Source organism: Penicillium daleae, assembly GCF_028827525.1.
Source record: "Penicillium daleae strain IBT 16125 chromosome Unknown utg000009l_segment0_segment0, whole genome shotgun sequence".
In the NCBI taxonomy this organism is placed as follows: domain Eukaryota; kingdom Fungi; phylum Ascomycota; class Eurotiomycetes; order Eurotiales; family Aspergillaceae; genus Penicillium; species Penicillium daleae.
In genome coordinates, this window is record NW_026623157.1 from 980,620 (window position 1) to 996,160 (window position 15,541).

General features: G+C 49.6%; 6 protein-coding genes across 6 annotated transcripts; 2 read left to right on the plus strand and 4 right to left on the minus strand.

Annotated features, from left to right (window-relative positions):
- Nucleotides 1-1,024: 1,024 nt before the first annotated feature.
- N7458_011558 (aldo/keto reductase family protein) lies at nt 1,025-2,060 on the minus strand (the record flags this gene model as incomplete). The annotated part of the gene is made up of 2 exons (XM_056914940.1): nt 1,025-1,708; nt 1,764-2,060. Coding segments are annotated over 2 exons (981 nt in total), but the record flags the coding sequence as incomplete, so codon positions are not given.
- Nucleotides 2,061-2,637: 577 nt separating this feature from the next.
- On the plus strand, nt 2,638-3,021 carry N7458_011559 (uncharacterized protein; the record flags this gene model as incomplete). Its single annotated transcript, XM_056914941.1, has 1 exon — nt 2,638-3,021. One exon carries the CDS (start codon nt 2,638-2,640, stop codon nt 3,019-3,021), a length of 384 nt encoding a protein of 127 aa, XP_056759695.1.
- Nucleotides 3,022-3,623: 602 nt separating this feature from the next.
- Nucleotides 3,624-5,140, minus strand: N7458_011560 (MmgE/PrpD family protein; the record flags this gene model as incomplete). The annotated part of the gene is given in 4 exon segments (XM_056914942.1): nt 3,624-3,723; nt 3,737-4,552; nt 4,616-4,923; nt 4,994-5,140. 4 exon segments carry the CDS (start codon nt 5,138-5,140, stop codon nt 3,624-3,626), a joined length of 1,371 nt encoding a protein of 456 aa, XP_056759696.1.
- Nucleotides 5,141-5,750: 610 nt separating this feature from the next.
- On the plus strand, nt 5,751-7,631 carry N7458_011561 (sugar porter family MFS transporter; the record flags this gene model as incomplete). The annotated part of the gene is made up of 6 exons (XM_056914943.1): nt 5,751-5,827; nt 5,897-6,020; nt 6,088-7,123; nt 7,187-7,209; nt 7,275-7,368; nt 7,417-7,631. The coding sequence occupies 6 exons, from the start codon at nt 5,751-5,753 to the stop codon at nt 7,629-7,631; spliced, it is 1,569 nt and encodes a 522-aa protein (XP_056759697.1).
- A 1,197-nt stretch (nt 7,632-8,828) lies between these two features.
- N7458_011562 (Zn(II)2Cys6 transcription factor) lies at nt 8,829-11,001 on the minus strand (the record flags this gene model as incomplete). The annotated part of the gene is made up of 3 exons (XM_056914944.1): nt 8,829-9,909; nt 9,957-10,081; nt 10,138-11,001. The coding sequence occupies 3 exons, from the start codon at nt 10,999-11,001 to the stop codon at nt 8,829-8,831; spliced, it is 2,070 nt and encodes a 689-aa protein (XP_056759698.1).
- Nucleotides 11,002-11,979: 978 nt separating this feature from the next.
- N7458_011563 (uncharacterized protein) lies at nt 11,980-13,812 on the minus strand (the record flags this gene model as incomplete). Its single annotated transcript, XM_056914945.1, has 8 exons — nt 11,980-12,439; nt 12,509-12,576; nt 12,645-12,856; nt 12,912-13,020; nt 13,084-13,354; nt 13,447-13,619; nt 13,679-13,704; nt 13,770-13,812. The coding sequence occupies 8 exons, from the start codon at nt 13,810-13,812 to the stop codon at nt 11,980-11,982; spliced, it is 1,362 nt and encodes a 453-aa protein (XP_056759699.1).
- Nucleotides 13,813-15,541: the final 1,729 nt, after the last annotated feature.

The window sequence follows — 15,541 nt, forward strand, 5'->3', positions numbered from 1 at the left end:
CTAGTGGACCCATGATGACGGATGGTGAATTTCTCATCGCCTTAGGTTAAAATCGTTGCCAATAAGCGACACAGCTTAGTGAGGGCCATGAGGGCCGGGCCTGAGAGACCCATGCGGCTGCGATTGTTTCCCCAAGTCGGGAAATCATCTCCATTGACCGCGAGAACTTCGAAGCACACTTAATCAAGTCAAACAAGAAAGTGGGCGCGTCCCGCGGCACCGCGGCGCGAGATTTGCAGAATCGGGCAGCCAAGAGGAGAAGATCCACTGGCGAGCCAAACTTCGGTCGAGATAAGCGGGAATGGCGGATCCAAGCCACTGGATCGTGGCAGGCCCGGCGGCGATAGCCATATGGCGGTGGCAAGTCGTGGCCAAAGCGGTGGCTAGCTCGTCAAGCTCTTTTCAGGGCCATGAGTTCACGATGCCATAGGACGATGCGAAGAGCGAGTGTAACTGTTCTGTGGTTACTGATAACAGGTGAGAAGGAATCCAGGCTTCTGCCCAGTGAAAACACAGGTTGTTGTGCTTAATGGAGCAACAGATCAAGCTGAATCATCCTCTTGAGGTCGATCAACGGCGATGCCAAGATATCTGGAGAAGTGGCTTCTCTCGGAGAATTAAAGAACGAAGAGAAACAAAGCGACTGACAACCGTAGTCCTTGCCGATCTTGGAAGCCTCAGGCAGACAACCTGATTCCAGGCCAACAACTATAAATCCTACTGGATCAACATGACAACTATTAAATTTCACATCCCTTATGTTCCTTTGCCACTTGAACCTGGTCTAATCATAAATTAGAAAGAGGAGAAAGCTTCTGAAAGCGACCCTCGTCTCTTCAAATAGCACAATTCCAGTGATTCTGCGCCGTAGACACAGGCATACGGATATTTCCCCAATATTTCTCGCTGAAGCCAACGTCATAGCTACCCTACAATGGAGAATCAGAGGTTCATACCATCCGATCGTGAAATATTAGGCTCTATGTCATATATATGTGTGCCTCAAGGTCATTCACAGAATGTACTAGGTTGATCTGATGACACCAAAGTTATTAGCAACAGCGTCGTTCTTCACAATCTCCCACAAGTCAGAGATCTGCTCTGCCACCTCCTTAGGCAGTGGCCCATCTCTAAGTGCAGCCGCAGTCTGTTTGACTTGGTTCAAGCTGCTAGCTCCAATAACAAGAGCATCACCAAGTCCTGCATCAAGAGCCGAATTGAACGCTACCCATCGATATGCAAGCGCCGCTTTCGGAATACCCGTCGCCTGGGAAATCTCATTCCACTTGTCCAGTGCCTCGAAGAAAGTGGGTTTACCGTATAAAGTGTGATAAAATGATCCCATCGATGACTTCGGATCCCAACGGCCCTCTCCTTTCGCACCAGAAGTTAATTGGGCTGTAGTCTTGGTGAGGAATCCCCCTGCGATGGGACTGTAGGCATAGAATGCAATTCCATGCTCCCGTAGAGTTGGAAGAATATCCCTTTCTAGTTGGCGGGCAACTGCGCTATAGTTTCCTTGATAGACTTTGGGGAGAACGTAGTTTTTCTCGGTCGCAACGCGTATGACGTCTTTGATCTCATCTGCGTTGAGGTTGGACAGCCCAAAGTTGTTGAATTTGCCTGCTCGGTAGAGATCATCGATACCAGCAAGAGTCTCCTCAAGAGGGACCTTGTGGTCGGGTGCATGGAGGTAAAAGTTGTTCACCTGGTGTGGTTAGTATTGCAGAAGCTATAGGTCTAGATTCTATGCTGAACCTTACTTTCTCAACTCCAAGCCTTTCCAGACTAGCAATAGCTCTCTCGAAAATCCCCTTTCTAGTTGAGCTCCCTGGAATCCATCCTTCAGGATGCTTGGTATCAACAAAAAATTCGGACAACCCTTGGCCTTGGCCAATGAGTTTCTCACTGGTACCACCGCCATAGGTCTGAGCGGTGTCAAGGTGATTGATCCCTTCTGATTTAAGGGTCTCGAACAAGCTGGAGACTTCTGCGGTATTTGTGAAGCTTCCATTATCGACAGTGATGCTCGCTCCACCGAATATAAGTACAGGAAAATTGGCTATTGTATGACGATGTTGATTCGAATACTTTGAAGTATTGGTGTCTTGATGCTTGATTATTGAATAAAGTTCCACCCAGGAGAAAACAGTTTATTAAATATTTTTCATACCTCAAAGGGTTGAAATCAGTCCGTGAATCAGTGACTTGTACAGCCTCATCGAGGGCTCTCGAAGAGCCAAGACATTTATAATCAACGATGGCGCATTATCAGCTGCCTCTGCTGAAACTCTGGCTTGTTTTGATTAAGACTAGCTTCCCGTGTTCCTTCTTGGCATTTCTATAAAGTCAGCATTTTGGTTAAACGAGGATTAGGTCTACGTTAGCGACGATACCAACCACTGTCCACTCTGTAGACTACCAAATAGTCAATTCCTGCTATAATACTCGATCGGCTGGATTATCCAATTCGAGAGCGTAAACAAATGTCCATAGACTCAGGGCCAATAAAGGTGGACGTGAAAAGCGGTGAAAGTTGCACCTCGCAGCCGCGGTAGTTCTCAAAGCAACTCTCTCCTTCCACCAACCAACCGGTCCAAGACCAGCAATGACTGTCAACCACCCAACGACCTGACAATGCTCTACAATGCCCTAATACGCACCCACCACATCACCTCGCGCAAGAAAGTCGCTGCCCTCAAACGCGCCGCTGACCTCCACCAATGCTACGTGCTCTTGCGCTCCGGCGGCTGCCCAGGAATCATGTACGTCGAGGGCCGAGACAAAGTAAAGGTTGAGGAGTGGGTGGGCATTGTGCGGAAACTGCGGTATAAGGATTTCCAGCTCGTCACGAGGCCTGGTGCGTTGGAGCTGGAAGATGGTCAGAGCGAGGTGGACGACAAGGAGAGGAAAGAGTTGGATATAGGACTGGCGGAGGTGGAGAGTGTGAAGGACTTTGGGAACTGTATGGAGAAGCGTGGGGTGTGGAAATGGTGGAGGAAGGGCATGGGGTATACTTGATTGTTTGCAGTGATCGCATTTGGAGTTACTTTGCGTTGCATTACTGGAGTCTATCGTCTGCTTGAATTTTTGGGATTCGGTGGCAATAATATACCTATCTAGGTCGCACAAGGTGAAGCTTTCACCTTTATACATATTTTTGAATCATATCACGATTCCGAAGTGGACTACGTTGTAAGAGTCATGAGCTTGGTAGTGTTCCGGAAATGTGCTTAACCCTCGATGTGCCATTATCTGAGAGAATGATGCGGAACCGTGGCTTCCTGTATCAGGCATCAATAAATTGACGACGTTTTCAGAGCCCCTTAAGCTGCAAAGCCTGACCTTCGATTTTCTTCCCTAGACTTCGTCGTATACAGTGAACTGTTGCCAGTTCGCCAAAGTATCTAGCAGCAATAAAAAATTGACGTAGGCAGAAACTCAATTTCTGCTTCATGAGAGTTAAGATCAGATACAGTATCCGAAACTCTCACAATGGTGGAACGCGAACTCAAACATACAGTTATTCTATTGTCCTGGGCGCGTGGGTTGGTTTGCTTCCAAGCTGTGTTCAAATCTATAATTGACCCGAATCTATAAATGATGCAGTCTATATAATAGTGTTACATAAATTGTGTGATGTTGCAAATGTCTTCCGCTGCCTCAATCTCCCAGCACGCCTTGCTAGCGGCCGTGGCTCCTTCACCAAGAACGGGGGGTGCACTGGTCGAGGAACTTGGTCTTCAGCATGGTCTCGTCCAGAGGCACCTCGAGACTGCCAATTGCGTGCTCAATGGTCTTGGTGAAGACTTGGCCGTCTTCAAGCTCCACGGTAACCATTGCCTGGTCGGGCGTCAAAGCCGTGTTGATCTCAGCCGTGATTCGATCCCGAATGGCGATAACCTCGGGATCAAGCACAACTGCATCATCGTACTCGGCGGGCGTAGCCTTTCCAAAGCGAAGACCACAAGCGCCGCTGTGATAAACGCTGAACTTGGCCTCCAGCCCATCCTTGGGGGTCTTCTTGCCTGTGAGTTCCAGCACAAGAGGGTGAACCTTTGCTGTAACCGACTTGATCTTGTGTATATCAAGGTTCTTACTCAAGATCTCACCGTGTAGCTGAGCGCAGGCGTCGATGATTGGGTGGATGACAATACCGCAAGGGAAGGGCTTGAAGCTGTTTCGCAGGATTTCCCAGCGGCCAACACCATTGTTGACGAGGCTAAACTCGCCCTCACCACCAACCCACTTGTCAAGGCTCTGCAGGATGTCTGCCTTTGAAGAGCCGACAACGTTTGCCCATCCACGTTTGGCCTCCAGCGTCGTCTCACTGCTGGTGTAGCCGCCCTGGGCCATGACAGCCGCAAGCAAGCCGCACTGCGCAGCACGGCCGGGGTGGAAGGACTTGGTGTGGGATCCAAACATCTCTCGCAGACCGACCACCTGTGTAGCTGCGAGTCCGATAGCGTGGGCGGTCTCTGACATAGTCAAGCCAAGGATCTTGGAGACGGCCACAGCAGCTCCTATGGACCCGGTGGACGATGTAATATGCCTATATACGCCCCCCAGTTCAGCAAAACAGTCCATCTACCGAGGACGACAAAGGCAGGCTTACCATCCCACATCATAATGTTCTGGCCAAACGGCCAATCCAACCTTACACTCGGCCTCGATGCCGGCCACCAGAGCGGCAATAAAGTCTTGACCGGATACTCCCGTCCTCCATTCCGCAGCAGCAAGCAGAGCGCTTGCGACAGGGCCAGTTGGATGGATGATTGTGTCAAGATGTGTGTCATCATAATCGTGGACATGTGACGCAATGCCGTTTATGAGAGCTGCATGTTGCGCGTCTATCTTCACCTCCCCCTTGTGCCCCAACAGCGTTGAGGTAGAGGCGCCGAAGAATGGTGCCAGAGATTGGCGCTAAACAAATCAGTAAGACAATGCAGGTGGACAGACAGCAGTAATTCCGCCAACATCGAATTAGACATACTGCAATGAGGGTGGCGGCGTGATTGCTGCCACCGATCGTGCAACCAGCCCAGTTGTAGAAGCTCCGCACAGCGGCTCGGACGACGTCGCTTGGAAGGTCAGAGTATTCAAGGGCCTTTGCCCAGCCTGCAAGACGCAGTGTCGCCATTTGATTAGAATGAAGGAATTGAGGACAGAAAGGGTCGATAGACTGAGAAACTTAAAATATTTCAAGGATAAGATAGTTAACATGGAAAAGGAACTGCGAGCTAGAAAGCACTCTCGGCGCCAGTCGGCAGTTCCGACAGAACCAGACATCTTCGGCATCTTCCGACACTTCGGAAATGGAGATGGGAAGCACCGGTGGCTCTGGCGAACCATCTGGAGACATTTCTTCGGGCAGGGAGTCAGGCTAGAACACCTGCCTATTCGTAAGCGACGACAGTCATTGCCACAAGCCCCACAGGCCCCAACGAGTGACCTTTCGGCTTGAACCGATGGTATAGAATGTCGCCCGCGGATATGCCACGGTCTGAAAAGGGAGCGCCCGGCAGTCCCGCCGATACTCGTCCCAAAGTTGGTAACAGATTGGTCCCATGAATTCAAGACTCCGCATCTCCATATGATTACCACGTGAGGTGAGCGAGCAATGCGCAAACGTACAAAGATGTGGTCTTCCCCAATTCTCCTCTCCAGATTCTAAGGCGCTAGAGTGATCGATTATTTCCCTTGTCCGTCAGCGCAAATCACATCCTTTGATCTTTCAATCGCTAGACATAATGGGCTTCTTGGGATTTCGCGGCAAATCGCTGCAAGCAGCCCAAATCTGGGCTGTCATCATGCCATGCTACATCTTGTAAGTTGGGAGAAATAGCTGTGTATGTGATGCTGTTGACCTAGTTTGCTGACCGGTCTACGCCGTTAGGTTTGGATACAACAATGCCGTGGGGGGAGGTCTTCTAGCACTGCCGTCCTGGATCGCTACTTTCCCTCAAATTAACACCGCTACTACAACCGGAGCGGAAAAGGAACATAATTCTACCCTCCAGGTAAACGAAGCCTTGCCCATAGATTCGAGATCAGAACAGCAGTGTTAACTTTAACTCACTTTATCAGGGTACTACGATTGCCATGTATACGCTCGGCTGTCTGTTTGGCTGCTTGAACTGCATCTGGCTCGGAGACAGGCTCGGCCGCAAGCGTACCATTATGCTTGGAGCATTTACCAATATCATCGGGGCCGTTCTGCAGTGTACTTCGTTCTCGCTGCCGCAGCTTATTGTCGGTCGTCTTGTATCCGGGTTCGGATTTGGCCATGTGACCGCCACAGCGCCCAACTGGCAGGCAGAGTGTGCTGGAGCCGACCACCGTGGAGCAGCTGTCATGCTTGAGGGGCTTTTCATCTCCTCCGGCCTCGCTATTGCTGGATGGGTCAATCTGGGAATGTCCACCCATAGCGGATCGATAGCCTGGCGATTCCCTATGGCTCTTTCGGTCTTGTGGTCATGCTTCATCCTGCTAAATACACCCTTCATGCCAGAGTCTCCTCGATGGCTACTGAAGAAGGGCAGAGCTGCCGATGCGAAATCCGTCCTTGCCGACTTGAACGATGTTGACCTAGATTCGCAAGAAGTCACCGACGCAGTAGCTGAGATTGAGGCTTCACTCGAGCTGGCCGGCCAGGCAAAGTTCAAGGACATCTTCAAGAACGGACCTCTCCGACTTTTCCACCGTATGTGCCTGGCATGCTTTGGCCAGCTCGCGCAGCAGATGTCAGGTATCAACGCGTTGGCCTTTTATCAGGCCACCATCTTCGAGGATGATCTTGGCCTCGCTCCAAGGACTGCAAAGATCATCGCGGCATCGGTCTTTACCTGGCAGACCATATGCTCTCCCATTGGTGTCCTAACAGTGGATCGATTCGGTCGTCGCAAGCTCATGCTGTTCTCCGCCTTTGGTATGGGCATGTGCATGGCTATTGTTGCTGGCAGCTCTTCTCAGCTCCATAACATGAGTGCCATCGGCGCCGCCGCTGCGTTCATCTTCCTGTTCTCTCTTTTCTTCCCCACGGGCTTCCTCGGCCTCACCTTCTTGTATGCTGCGGAAATTTCCCCTTTGAGCCATCGCGTGCCCATCACGGCTATGTCTACTGGTAAGTTGATGGGTTGCTAGGATCCTCGACATTGCAGTTCAAGTTGCTAACATCTTTTCGCAGGTACCGCTTGGCTTTTTAACTTTGTAAGTCGACTGCTCCTAGGAAGTGATCCGGGATGCTTTGTATGTGATACTGATGACGTTCACAGGTTGTTGCTGAGGTGACACCGGTTGGTCTCTCTACCCTCAAGTATAGGTACTTTATTGTCTACGCGGCCATCAACATCCTTTTGACTCTGCCTGGTGCGTCTACCCATATGCGCAATTACCGCTGTTGCTAATGTCTGCTAGTCGTCTACTTTTTCTTCCCCGAAACAAACGGCCGGCATTTGGAGGAAGTGGATGCTATTTTCCTGCAAAGCAAGAGCGTCTTCGATACCGTTTCTATTGCCGAAAAGATCCCACGTGGAAACGCGGCTCGCCACTTGATGGAGAAGACTGAGACATATTCTGGTCATCATGAAGAGGTTGCTCGGGATGCTGAAGCGAACGAGATTAGCGTGTAGAGTGAAGCGATCTGATACCCTGAAAGCCAGTTGTGCCGGTGGTAAATCATGTTTTAGTATACTTTTCTCATAGATAATGGGGGTCTAGCAATGTATATCGAATTGTACGGAGCGCCTATTATATAAACTCATCTTCACATAGAAGTGCCAGTATCGTGGCACGCTAGGGACACTTCAAGACCTTCCATCGACCTATAATCATCATTATGAGCGCGTGGCATCAATTCTACCGTAGACTAACTTTCATACCGATAATATGTGACTAATAAAGTGTATTGTTCTCTTGCGAAGACAAAATATAAACTCTTCGCCTGCCTATCCTCCTCTTGCATCTTCCACCTTCATGCAGTCTGGAGAAAGGAAAGATAATGTTTCCAGAATACAGTAATAACAATCCTAAGGAATCCGTACTCATCTATCGTCGCGACAGCCCCATCACAACATTTATTCATTCCTTAGGCCTTGGGTTCCATTACTGAGGACACTGAAGCTGAAACCTCCAGGCACGTGTTGGGGATACCCCATGCACTGGTCGGTCATCTTGCTGACATCCCGTTGCTCCAGAAGTTGGGGTAACCGTGCCATCGGCTGGGCCAATGCGGGTCAGCAACCGTCGGCACCCACCGACTCGACCGGAAGTCCCGAAAACAAACATGACTCAGCACTTTTTTGGCGCGGCATGGCCCGACAACAACAGCTTCGAGAAAATTAGTGTCTCAGTTAGGGCGGACCAAAATGCGGACTGCTCACGTAGGCGGGAATACCGAGACCCCAGCGATCTTGTTATCTGAGATCTCCACATGTAGTCAAGTATCACCAGTGTTGTTACCATGAAGTTCATCGAACCATATCAAATCCCAGGGTATGGCTGTAGACCTCGCCACGACCTGCGAGGACCTTGACGACCCGGACCGCGGCCTGGACAACACAGGTTTCAGAGTAGGAGTATTTTCTTAATTTGGCAATGTAGAATGGATTAAATCAAAACGAATCAACCTAATGAACCAATCAAAATTATGCTCTTATTCATGTTGGACGTTTCACATCCGTCTAGCAACCTTGAACGCTTATACGGTGCTATGTCTCGGGCAGAGGTATTGCGTCCAACTGTTGGCCACCGTCTCTTTAGCTATCCTGCTTAGGCATCTTTTGCTGAGAGTTCATGACTCGCTAACAATGCACATGTACCTCAAAGGGCTAATCTTCTGACGGGAAGGCATCCATAGCTTGGAAAATACTGTCCTGCATCCAAGTCTCAGCACTGATTTGGTAATCACCCAGGGCCATCCCGAAGCTATCCCAAATACTCTCATGGGCCCCGTCGCTCGAAGTCCAACCACCTTCATCGCCCAAAGTCTGCTCGGCCTCTAACTGCACTGACCCGCCGGTGGTGTTAGGACGAGGTCCCCGTGATTGCCTGTTATGTTCGCCCTCAACCGTGACTGTGACGAGGCGATCAAAGGCATTTCGGACCTTGCGTGCCGCGGGCCACCGTTCCGATACAGTATATAAGAGAGTGCTGCATGCACGGATGTCGCTGCTAAACTTGGCATCGAAGATTGATGGGTCCATGCAGAAACAATAAACCAGCACAAGGCCAGCTACAAAGTTGGCGTGGAGGGCTAACAGAGAAAATGAGATGTAAGTCTGGTCATCGTAGAGACGCTTATATAGCTGACATATCTGGCCCGCCGAGTATGCAACTTGGCGGAATTCTGGTTGCGTCGGTGTGAGTGATGGCAGGAAAGGCAAAAATAGCAAGACCAGTGCTTTGTGGTACTGCGTCATGTGGTAATCATGCGTGACATACGGGTGCTTTTCCCTTGCGCAGTAGTCTTGAGTGATGGGAATATTGGCTTTCCATTCCTCGAGAGCAGCTCGCAGTGCGGTGATCTTGCGTGGGTTGATAGAGCCGACGGGTTTGTCCACGCGACATACCGTGTGAGATATCTTGGACTCCAATTGTTGCAGCCGGAAGATGTGGATGGCGGCTGTTAGTGGTGTGATTTGGGTGGGATTCGCCTCTGCTTCTGCCAGTGCGGCGACTACCTCGCTCTCAGTCTCTATCGAGTCATCAATGTTTGCTGGAAGATCTACATCGATGTCTCTATCGGATGGCGAGAGTGGTCGTCCCATTGTTCTTGCCACGGAACGCTCGAGCAGGTATGCTGTCCAGAAGATACGCTTGCGTCTTTGATCAAGCAGAGCCGATATGTTGTTGGACCGGCGGTGCAGGCCGCAGTCGATGCAATGCCTCATCGTCGTTCCGACTATCCACCTACGATTGTTAACTTGGGCATGTCAAATGTCAAGTCCAGTACCTACCATATTCCAGGCCCTGTTGGCGATCTCAGTTGATATATAGAAATCAAGAGCATTGCGTCCAAGTCTTCGAGGCTCTGAACAGAGAAGATGGTCTCGGCATCGGCTAAAGCGCTCGCATAATGCTCCTGGGTCACGATCAGTGTTAAGTTTAGCACCACCAGAGGATCGTAGTCAGACTCACACTCGGAGACGCATGCTTGTTGTCAGGTGTCAGTTGCAGGTACCTGCCACCAATCGCGTACACTAGATGGAGGATGGCGTAATCGCACAGGTCTGCCCTGTTCTCGGTGGACGGCGGAATTTTGTGCGCTGGGACCAGGTTCGCTCTGCCGTTATGCAGACGCATGATCTTCTTCTTGGACAGAAACGGGTGCTTCGGATGCACTCTGGAATAGTATGCATCGATGAGCTTTCTGCCGACTTCATCCGTAGGCATGTCTGCCCTGCCAGAAGACATCGGAGGTCCTCTCTGCATGCCAGTCTCATAGGGAGTTGTCAGATGCGGTGCAAAAGTGATTATTCCTTTGGATGTTGATCGACCTATTCGACTCGGGTCATCGGAGGTGCTTATGGCAGATTTAAGTAGCTTTGCCAGCGGAAACCCACTGGAGGTCCCGAGGAAGGAGTTTGGTGACAGCGCTATAACGCCAGACCCGGCCTCTGCATTGGACTCGCCATCTTCTGCGACGTCATTGCCTCCTGGAGAATCCACAGAATCCCTGGCCAAGTGTTGGTTTTGGTAGACGGGTATATTAGAAAGGTGAGGTGCCGCAGCTGTCTGGGCAGCTGGAGTGGCTCCTTTTTCCAGTTCTGCAATACGGTTTTCCAGAGAACTCACGTACTCGGCAGGATATATTTGCTTGAGCCCGTACGAGCAAGCTTCGCCGGCAGACAGGCAGCTCGAACATGACGGGAAATCGTTATCGCAGCGCTGCTTGCGAGTCTTGCACCTTTGACACGCCAGAGCACTCCGGGCACGCCTCTTGGCTGGTCTCTCTCCCGCGCTGCTTGCATCGGCTGTGTCTTGCTCCCTATCCATACCCATTTTTAAGCGCGTGGGACTGGTTCTGGCAGGGTCGTCACAAGCGACAGCGACCGCTGGCCGGCCAGAGGCGTCGTGGATACGGTGGTGGCGTGGTAACCCAATGATACACACTGCCAATGATATTTTTTTACAACGCCCAATGCTTGCGTCTGCGTGGGGGAACCAGAATCGAGTCTGTATGCAGGATTTTATGCGTTCCGCATTGGTAATTGAGGCTAATGCAAAATGACTGGGGCAACTGGGGTAGATCGGGGTAGATCGGGAAAGGCTAGCCGCCTACTGTAGTCGAGCCCTCACCGCTTACAGGAATCAATAGTAAGCAAGTGGACCGCCAAAACGCTGAATCGGCAAAATTTGAATCGGCAGAATCTGATTTTGAACCCTGTAGATTAGGAAGGAAAAAATAGTTAACTAGTTAAGTCTAACCTATGCTTATACGAGAATCACTTTCTAAGGATAGAAGGACTCAGTCCCTGTAAGCTAACTAGCGTTAGGGCGGGCTTTCTGTAAACTATGTACTATAACAACCAATAACAATGTACGGCTGGAACATAACTCTATTATCATGTTTATCAAGATCTGTCACTGTCATTGTTTATAATCATGATACTTCTCTAGATCGTGTATTAGCTAGGTACGGCTCGGCTTGTCTCTCTTTTGGTATTAATATACTAAATTCTCCTGCCGGCTCCATCTCTTCTAGATTACTTTAGGAGCTAGCCTGTCAGGAACTCTAGTCGCAATTTGCATGCTTGGACATTGGGTAGGATATATGTCTCACCTCGCTTCTTTCACAGGCGACTCGTTTATATAGCATCTCGTTACACAATCCAAAAGCAGATGAACGCGAAAAGAACTTTGATTTTGGCCCGATCGAATTAAAAATCCCTGTACATGCTATATACGAAACACCACATCCATGTACACGCATTATGACCATGATATCAATGGTAAGGTTAATTCCCGTCACCTAATACTTCACCGAGCATGATATCCATACTCCTCCCTCCCAATAGGCATCTCCCCACCACCAGGCAAAAGCCTCGCATCCCAACTCGATGTCGACCGTCCATCGTCAACCTGCACCACAATATCCGTCTTCACTGTGACACCGCCATCATCCATACCTTCTATCTCATGCCCATAACCCTTTGACAACCGACTCATAGAGCGCTCTTGAATACTCCACCTCGTATGCTGGCTCTCTTCGTCCTGCCACTGAGACGTTGCTGTAGCTGTCGCTGTAGCCGAGTCCATCCACCCGGTTTTGCTTCGGCTCTGTTTGTTTTTTAGTTCTGTGTCGTTGGAGGCGTTATTGTTTGAGTTTGATTTAGACCAGTAGCCCAGGTGGCCGTCGCGTCGGGCATCGACGATGGTGCGGAGGAAGAGTCGGGCGACTGGGGCACAGGAAGCGAGGAGAATGCTGTAGTTTTCGATTCTGTGCATCGTGTTAGACTCGTGGATATAACAGACAAGATGAAGGTATGGAGGTACTGATTTGACTTACTTTACCCATAAAACGAAAGAGACGATATTGTAGGTGAAATCGAGTCTGTCGCCAAGGGATTTCAATTTCTATAAAACGGATCGATTGGTTAGCGACTTTTATTTGAGAAATTGGCCATCAAAGTTTGAAGACTCACATATGTTTTCACAATCGAGGCCGCACCAGAGAGAATCAGCGGACCGCACAGGGTAATGGTTTGCCAAAGACGACGAGATCGAACGGTACTGTTGATCTTCTTGAATTGCGACCAAAAGGACAAGTTCTCGCGGTGTATGGTACGGAGAAAGAATTGCCACAGCTCGACACCGGCGATAACGGCCAGTATAAAGTCAATGATCGTGTTGAACCCTTTAGACAATTAGTTACAATGTCGCGGGTGGTTTATATGAAGAATGTGACTTACCTCCTTGCACAAAACCAACGGTAGTCTGGACATTAGGCGATTGGCAGACAACCGATCCATCACTAGGCAGCGGAGTCCACATGTACTGGAAGTATTCAACACGATTTGACTGCAATAAACGAGTGAGATAAGCAGGATACAAAAGGAATGAAGCTCAGGACGGAGCACAAACCGGTCGGTAGGGATTCGGCCCACACTGTAATATGATTTGCAGAATCGTCACCATATTAACGATAATCTGCACAATGGCACACACAACAATCGAAACGCGAATCTTCTTATCGCTCGCGGCAAAGCAGGTCAACAGGAACCACATCATGCCTGTCCGCGAAACCATGGCTGCGGCTACAGCGAGCGGCTGTGAATAGAAGTCATACTTCATGGCCGTTGAGCGCTGTACGCCTGACAAGTAGTAAAAATGCCGACCCAGGCCCCATTGTGAACTGGGGAGAAAATCGTCAGTCGATCGTCATACTGAGCAAGTGGGTTGACTGCCATTTCGGTAGCACGTAGCAGGTCATGCGTGTGTGCTCACCTCATTTGAATCAGAGTCATATGTCCAATGTCGAGAGTGTAGCCCGCAAGGAAAAACAAGTCCTCGAAGCCCCAGACACGCTCGGGGGCAGTGACTTGGGGCAATGCAAAGCGCACCCAGCTCTTTACTGCATAACGGAATAGAAGTGTAACTCCCGCGACACCGGTGAGAACCTATTGTCGATTTTTAGAAACAGCAAGTTCACATCATCAGAAATTGGCATTTAGCATACCCAGCAAGCAGCAAACGTGCCAGTTCCTATGGAATCATGTCAGTCACAATGGTATTACCAGGGTATCTGCATTATGCAAAGAGCAACGCACCGATATCAACATCACCCTCCGACGGCCGGGGAATACTGTCCATCGTGGCAAGGACAAGGAAGGCAAGGGCCACAAGAATTGATTATTCACAGAACGATGCAAGAGATCAAAAAGCAAAGGGTAGGGATATGGCAGTGGGAGTGATGTAAATGCGCAAATCAATCTCGATCGCGATCTTCGTCAAGCTGCAGCACAAGCGGGGGAGTGCAATTTCAAGTACTTTCAATCACATTGGGCCTTGTCTAGTGAGCAATAGAAACCCGAAGAGGGGTAAACTTTCCAATGTGCCAGACACAAGCTCATTGAATCACAATGAGCTTGACTTGATCTGCAGAGCAGATGTACCTTGATAAATCAGAAAGTTGATCCGATCGCCCTGGCTGAGCTTGTCCTGCGCTGTGGACGAACCAGTGGAACGGGGCCCTCTCGGAAGGCAGGTAAAGCCCAACAAAGTCTGGTGTTGGCGAACGCTTTACAGGTCGAGTTCCAAAGAGTTTTAGAGCCTGCCGTCTTTTTTTGACTTTCTTTATTTATGATTCTGGTCGTGTAAGTGTCTGTCAGTGTTGTGGCGTATGGAGTTGGAGGTATTATTAGCCTAAGAAGGGAACAGGCTCTAACAAGGGATGGATGTTTTACTCCGGAGAACTCGTAAGGACCGTGAAGTAATACCAATACAATAGGTATCCAGGGCGCAAGCCACTAGGAAAGACAAAGGCTAGCTAAAATTTGAAAGGTTAAAGTAGAGGAGGAGGAGGATCATGCTTCAGCCGGGAGTGTTTACTGTGTTGGATAAGGTAACGGAATAAGTTTGTCCACACCAGTCCCGCAGGCCAGATTGGTGGTGCCATGAGAATAAAAATCTTGTTTGCGCGATATTAATTAAGAAGGGACCGGTAGCCTAAAGAAGAATATGTACTGTAGCGCCTGTGGGAGGATGCAGTGGGTTGAACTCTAGCCAACGACTCTATGGGTCATTGTGCATATCCCTATTAGACTCATCGCACCGAACCTAGGACTAACATTGAAGATTAATTGCTGGCTCTTTCTGTTGAACGAAGTATTCGTACACTGTACTTGAAAGTAACCAAGTTGTAACTCGGCGGCTAAGATATCGCTGCTGTGGATAAAGGCTCTGTTCTCGCGGTGGTTATTCCTGATACCTAGTTCATGAACACTAACCGACTCGTAAGGCTAGCTACGAAGCAGGGATATCTACCATGCGCCAGACTTCTCAATCTCACCCAGAAGATCCGGTTGCATCTCCATATGGCATCGGAAGATTGTGTCCACGCGAATGAAAACACAGAATTCTTCGCGTGGGTTAGCAGAATTAGGACTTCCCAGCCCACTGGACGAGAATACTACGAGTCAGGTATTCCAGAGAACGATCAACTCCATACTCATCAAATAGATTCGTGCTTAGACGATGAGCACTCCGTACCAATGATATGGATAGGATGTATGGTCCGTCCATTCTTCAGCGCACAGGGTGTCAGTCTCCTGTCCAGGGCCATGTGGACTCCATACTGTACACCCCTTGGCTCGAGGACGCGTGAGCAAAAAGTGATTCACAAGCAACATTCCACAGTCGGACCTCAGTGGAGAGAGCCGGGGTCGAATGGCAACCATGTAAAGCCATGCGTCGCCGCGCAAGGGGTGTGACAGGGAAAAGCAAAATGCAAAAGTCAACATCGGCTCTTACATGCAACTGCATTCAATAGCCGGATCCTCCAACTTGGCGTGCGTCAACACAATTTGCAGATCACAAACTT